General features: G+C 39.4%; 1 protein-coding gene across 1 annotated transcript in view; it reads right to left on the bottom strand.

Annotated features, from left to right (window-relative positions):
* Positions 1 to 6,374: 6,374 nt before the first annotated feature.
* The window catches only part of CALCR (calcitonin receptor), a gene marked incomplete at its 3' end in the record, with an annotated part of 65,373 nt that continues 64,820 nt past the window's right edge, over positions 6,375 to 6,927 (bottom strand). Inside the window, exon 12 of the mRNA XM_082847069.1 lies at positions 6,375 to 6,695. Within this exon, the coding sequence (XP_082703195.1) occupies positions 6,375 to 6,695 (321 nt within the window). The remainder of the gene's footprint in view (positions 6,696 to 6,927) is intronic.

Below are 6,927 nucleotides of genomic sequence, written 5' to 3'. Positions count from 1 at the left end.
AAGGATGTTAAAATATTCAGCTACAATTGATAAGTCATCTATTTCTTCCTGAAGTTGTCTTAGTGTTGTTTGGTGTATTTTGCAGCTGTATTTTAAGGTGCATATGAGTTTATAATGGTTATAATCTTCTTGTTCAATTATCCCTTTTTCTAATACATAATTTTCTTTCTGTTCTTTATGCTTTTTTGCCTTATTAAATTCTATTTTGTCATATATATATATTTATCATTTAATATTTATATTTTAGTTCCTTTCATATTAGGCTCTTTAACCTTCTGTGATTTTTTTTTTTTTTTTTTTTTTGAGCTGCACTGTGCAGCATGTGGTATCTTAGTTCCCCGATCAGGGATGGAACCCGTGACCCCTGCAGTGGAAGCGTGCAGTCCTAACCACTGCGGAATGCCAGGGGATTCTGTTAGTCAGATATTGAGAGGATCTCACATTTCTTTTGGTTCATGTTTCCCTAGCATAACTTTCCCATCCATGTTTAATATTTAATTTTCTTTTTGTCTTAGGTGTGTCTCTTGTTGCCTGTACATTGTGGGGCTTTAGTTTTTCACTCCAATATGGGACTATCTGTTTTTAATTGGTGACCAAGGCCACTCTATTATAATTAATCTTATGTTAAGATATTTCACACATTTTATGGCCCATAGTCATGTTTACTCACCCATATTGCTTTCTTAGCTATCCAGATCTCTGTTTCCTCCCCTAAAAGAGAAAGCTTTAGGCTGCTCTCTTGTCATGTTGATCTTGCCCCAGTCTTGTCAATATTAATAAGATTTTAGTTTGGGGTATTTATTTGGCAATCTTTGAGTTTTTCTTATTTGAGGTCTTTTAATCTTTCTTTAATCCTGGAGGATTTAAACAGTATTTTTTCAAATATTCCCCCTCTCTATTTTCATTTTTTGGTCTCCGTTTGGGACTCCTTTTGTCCAGGTGTTGGATAGAGACACTTTCATAGCCACTTTGTAGAATTATGAGCCTACAGATTCATCTTACTGGCTTTGATTTCCCCTTTGGACCATTCTAAATAATGCCCATTCTTTTTTTTGAGAATTACTAACTAGGTTTTACAAGTCATGCAGCAGCATGTCAGGGGAAATCTTTGCTTGACTAATAGAGTAATGGTGGCTATAGCCTGTTTTGATTTACAAAAAGCTGTTGAAGATTCCAACTGAGCCTATTGGGAAAAAAAAAATACTGGCTTATGTGGCTCTGGATGAAGAGAAGGAACTGACAGCTGTCTTACTCTGGGTATAGAATGTCCACCATTGAGGACAGGTCTTTTTTAGCATTTTGCAGTAGAAAATTATTCCTGGTTTTCAGACTTAGTTTTTTAAAAAATGAGTCACCTCTATCCCTTTCAGTGGGACCAGCCTCCCAGCCCTGCACACCCTTTCACTAGGCACCTGAGTGAAAGCTCAGCTGCAGGGTGAAGTCTCTTATCTCTGCTTCCAGTTAGATGACCCCTATCTGGCCAGTCTCCTCAGCTCTGACTCATTTGCTTGAGCCAGAAACAGTAATCAAGAATGAACTTGACACATTTGACCTGGGCTCTGATGCTCACTTTGACCCTCCTTATTCCCAAGCCAGCTTGGGATACCAGCTTCTATGATACCAGCTTCTATGGCTTGGAGTACTATCCTCCTGACTCTGTAGTTCACCTAGGCCTCATTGCACCTACTATTCCAGGTACAAGTGCTCCTTGGGTCCCCTCTGGTGCACTGCGGCCAGGATCTAAACCAATCTGGTTAGCCCTGTTTGCATCTCCACCAGGGAAGGGCATCCTACAAAATGTGGCAACACTCTTAGTAGGAAACAAAAAGTACCGAACGAGAGCTTTTGCCAGTCCTGCAAGGTGGCAATTTAAAAAGCCAGAGGCATTGGGCACTCTTGATTCAAACCCTAGCTCAGCCACTTACTAGCTGTGTGACTGTGGTGGGCATGTTATTCGACTTGGCTTCCACTTAGTTTTCTCATCCCTAAAATGGGGGTAAAATCAGGTTTGGTTGTTATAAGAAGAGGTAAGCTAATGTCCATAGGTTTATATTGACTATGGTGTTTCAATGATTGGTGTTCTTGTTTTCTTCTCAAATCATCTCCATTTGTGGGATGTTCTTCATAAGTTCTCTGTAACTTCATATTAAGCCTCACAATATTCCCCTTGTGACGACAGCATACAGAAGCTATAATGCTGCGTGCAGTGGAGAAGTGCTATATCCAGAGAAATGCTTGCTGCCCTGAGAATTAACCACCCATCCTGCTGGGTGAAGATTTTGAGGGCTTGCAGGTGGATGTCTGTTTCAGCCTGAGAGACCAGTGTCCTAGTTTTGATTAGCCAGTCTGGCAGGGTTGGATGGAAACAGATGTCCAGACCTATTCTAAATGTTTTTTTTTTTTTCATTAGAGACATCTCCGTTGGTTTTTATTGAATATGTACTTAGCACTTCACCAGTAACACTCTGAGATTTTATTTGGAGATGATTTCTCCAAATTAAAATGAGATATTAAGTCTGCCAAGTAAAGGAGACTGCAGTGACATGCAGTGGCATTGCTGGTCAATCGGTGAAGAGTGAGACGGTTTTGAGTGTCAGTGGAAGGGTTTCTAGGTAGAATGCATTGGATGTCTGTGAATGGAAAATGGACATAGATCAGTGACCTAAGAGACTGGCTGGTCAATGCTGAAGATAATGGAAAATCTCTGAAATCTTTCAGAGGTGTTTGCTAATCCAAATGAAGGAAGATATGATATTAGAATCTCTTCCTGACCTAAGTTAGCTTAGTTTCAATGGCCGTGTTTTCCCTCCTTCAGTGCTTATTTTTCACAGATATTAAACATGTTAATTCTATGTCCAGAAGAACAAAAACCATCAGAAATACTGTTTTAAATTTTCAAATGTGGTTTTTTTCTTAGTCTTCACACGCACGTATTATTATCCTTTTTCTTTATGCTTCCAGCTAATTCCCCAACCTCCCTCCCCACCTCATACAAATTATCTATGGATTGGTTCAGTAAAATTAATTTTCCTAAGCTTAAGTTAGGAGCGAGGCACCTGTTTCCACTCTCAAAATAACAAATGACCATTTCTTTCTGAGCTTTCTAAATATGCTTTTCTAAATATGTCTTCTGATCCATCCTCCTCATGAATAACCTTATTTTAAACTCTAAGTGTTAACTCCAACCATAGGATGTTGAACTGTAACCTAGCCAATGAAAGAATTACTACTTTAGACCTTATCATCAAGAAAATGAGTCCTTGCTAAGCCTTTATGCAGAGATCTTGTTCTGAGAATACTTCTTATAACTTAGCTGTCCCACCCAGCACTAATATGGAGAAAAGGTCACACGCAGCTACCACCTCCAACCCCACGTGTGTGTGCTTCCGCCCCAAAGATATCAGTGGTTATGGTTTAAGGGTATGGGTTCACTTGGCAGGTTTGACACAAAGAACTCTGTCATGATGACTTGTTGGATAGCCGAATGAAAGGTGTATGAAACATCTGTTGCATCAATGACAATGAATGCAGGAATGAATGAGAAGGGTTGGAGATCCATGATGACAGCATTTCTATCATTTCTTTTCCAACATCTTTCCCTCCTCCAGGAACCATGATATCCACATGTATCCAAAGGCCAGTTTTGGATCAAAGCAGGTGGGCAGCTGACCCTCTGAGTTCCAGTTACCCTGTGGAAGAATCAGATTTTACGGTATGACGGGAAATTATTTTTGTTCTTCAGTATCACGAGGGTAAGGATACTTGTTTCTCCCAGTGGAACACAAAGGGAAAAATGTAGCCCTGATGTATCCTTTCTGAAAAAGTTCCCCAGATCTCCTGAGGCCAACAATTCTGGTTGCTATCACGTAGTATGAAGACCCTACAAATTGCTCCTGTCCCCCTGTATTAATTCATCATAGTTCTCATTTATTCCTCATTTCCAGACCTGAAAATCTTTCCAGTAGTGGCCTTTATGCATTCTAATGATATTTAATTAGTTGTCTTTAATCCAGCCAAAACTATCTTAAAAATCAATGATTGTAACGATTCTAATGATCTGATGTGATGTTGAACAGTTCATGTCTGGTCCCACAATAGTGAAAAAAAAAAAAAACCCAAACAAACAAAAACCCCAAGAATGATAAAAGAATGTGATATTTTCTTGCCCTAGCTTTCTTTGCTGTGCTGCCCAAACTTACACAATATAGATTGCCACTTGCGTGTGGTTTTGCTTTAGCAAGGGTATGAGAACTGTGCTTTGGAGGGTCTAGTCAAATTGAAGACTGAAGATGGTTGCACTGACAAAGATAATAACCCTGATGTTTCGCATATGGTTTTCTAACCTATATTTTTGGATTATCTTGCCTTCTCCTGTAATATAAGCAGGATGTGATGTCAGCATCCCACGGCTGAAATGAAACAGAATATGGAATGAGTTTAAGAGATGAGATGAATGAATGAAAAGATGAAGAATATGTTTCTTTAGAAAAATATGCACATATACAACTTTCTGCTTATCACATACTCTGTATTAATTCATACATGGATGTAGCATAAGCATTTCACGTAATTTTGGCACTGTGCACATTTCTATAGTAAGCTGTTTGATTTTCTTCAGCCACTACTATATTAGCACAATAGCATCTAGAATATTTCAGCAAGATATTATCACATTTGTTCTAGAGCTGCCAGAAATACTCTGTTTTCCATGTTTGTAAACAAAAATAGGAACGCTATTACATAAACACTGTGATTGGAAAAATACCCTCTTTTCAAATCCTCCCTTACATTCAAAAGTAAAGGAGACTTAAGCTACTTTAGTATCCAAAATACATTTTCTGTGAAAGAATATAATTTTCTTTGGGTGCATTAAATATGCAACCAGAACAAATCAACTTTTTGTCTTTCCAAAACTATATCATTTCTGAAAGGCAGTGGCATAAGATGATGTACATGAGAGGAGATTTGGAAGGCTTCAATGTATCCCTTCATTTAGCATACACATTAACTAACAACTGGTTACTGTTGCAAATTCACAAATTAATTTCAGGTGCTAGTAATGATACTGGTTTACTCAGGGATTTTTGAAGATTTTATATTGCAGGAAGTAAAGAGAGGTATGGGAGTATAATATTGGATTTTAATGAGAAAGTCTATTTTTATTTTAAATGAGTTGTTATATAGTTAAACTTGTAGCAGTAATTTTTTTCCCCCTCCTGTTTCACTAATAGCAGCAAACAAGAGGTCAACTACAAACTGATATCTAATTAGTCCTACTGAATCTTCCTGGAAAAGGCTGAGATCTTGTTAAGTTTAGAAGCTGGGTGTAAAGCAGTTAATGGACTTGTATGGAGTCTTTTAATTACCAGTGTTAAACAAATTTATCTTTTACTGCTAGATAGCACCCAAGGGCAAGAGGTAATCTGCTTTATAAACCTTGGAATGATTTGCTTTATAAATCCTGGCGTTTAGGAAAGGGGAAAACTCTCTTTAAAGAGAGTATTCTCTTCCACTAGGAATTATATTTTTGGCAGTTTTGTGAAAAATTTAGTGATGGATTCTTTGTGACCTCCCAGTTTATAAATGTTAGCAACATGAAGGCCAATTCCTCACAGCAGTTAGGGCCTGCGCAACAGATAGGATTATCCAAAACCAAGATGAGCGTCAGTATTAGTAAACCAATTAACAAATTGACCCATCTAAGGTTTAGAGCAAACTGACTCTAAATTTCTTTTTCATTTAAAGCATTACATTTTCCTGCCAAATGCAAATCTTTTCCCCCACACGCACTTGGTCATCTCATCTCTATATTGGAAAGCCACATTGTCTTGTGGAGGTCACATTGTAATTTGTGCAGTTTACATTGTGTGGATGGTAAAACATCTGAGTAACATCAGAATTGATAGAAATTAAAAAAAAATTAAAAATGAGATCCATAGCCAAATACAGAAGTGTCCTAATTCAAGGTTTAGAGTTAAAAAGAAAAACATTGACAGTGATTTTAATTTTTCAAAGGTATAAATGGCTCAAGATTAACTAGGAGCACCCTGTATCTGAACTAGGTCAATTTAACTGTGTTTTACTCGGACACTTTGCTTGCATTTCTGTGACGTTTTTATCTCAGTCCTGGATGAAAGATGGAATTCACAGGAGTTCACAAGTGTTACAGAGGGAGACTCCATTCTGAGACTGTCTCCCGGAAGCAACAGTACCAAGTAAAACTTTCTTCAGGTTCACTATGGACAAATGCACTTAATAATTCTCACAAATGAGATGTTTGCTCCTGGGAGGATGGAAATCACTGTAAAAGCATGGTTGGTCTTTCTCCCAGGAAATGAGGGCTCAGTGATCACGATGCTGTATTTGCGTCAGATTCAAGCGGATGACTCTTGCTCGATGATTTCCATGGCGATGACCTCAGCCCCCTCCGTAACGATGACCTCATCACCCTCCATAGCGATGACCTCAGCCCCCTCCATAGCGGTGACCTCAGCCCCCTCCTCGCCTAGGTTGTTGATGGGCTCGTTCCTTGGCTCCTGATGGCAGATGTAGACAGGCATCTGAGGAGCCTCAGCCAGGGCGGCGGCGGCAGCAGCAGTGGCGGCGGCAGCGTTGGCGGCACGGTTGGCGCGGCGGCGGCCACTCCAGCGCTGGGCTTGGTATTGGTTCCATTGACGCTTCAGAGCAGCTTGGACCTGGAAGAGAAGAGAGAACCTTGTGTTCATACAGTGGTCGGAAATGATCTGAGCCAAGTTCATGAGCACAGGTCTTGGAGCTTCTCAGAGGTTAGGGGAGGTTGAATTGTAATTCTCATCTAAAGGGCCGTGTGGTAAATGCTCTGCCTGTGGAATATACCACCTTGGAAGAAGAATTTGCGAACTGGAGAACTGAGTTACTTGCCTCAACTACCACTGCCAAGGTTATTTG

Source organism: Leucopleurus acutus (assembly GCF_964270905.1).
Source record: "Leucopleurus acutus genome assembly, chromosome: 9".
Lineage (NCBI taxonomy): Eukaryota > Metazoa > Chordata > Mammalia > Artiodactyla > Delphinidae > Leucopleurus > Leucopleurus acutus.
Note: the sequence above shows the minus strand (reverse complement) of the source record. Positions and strands in the feature narration are given on the sequence as shown.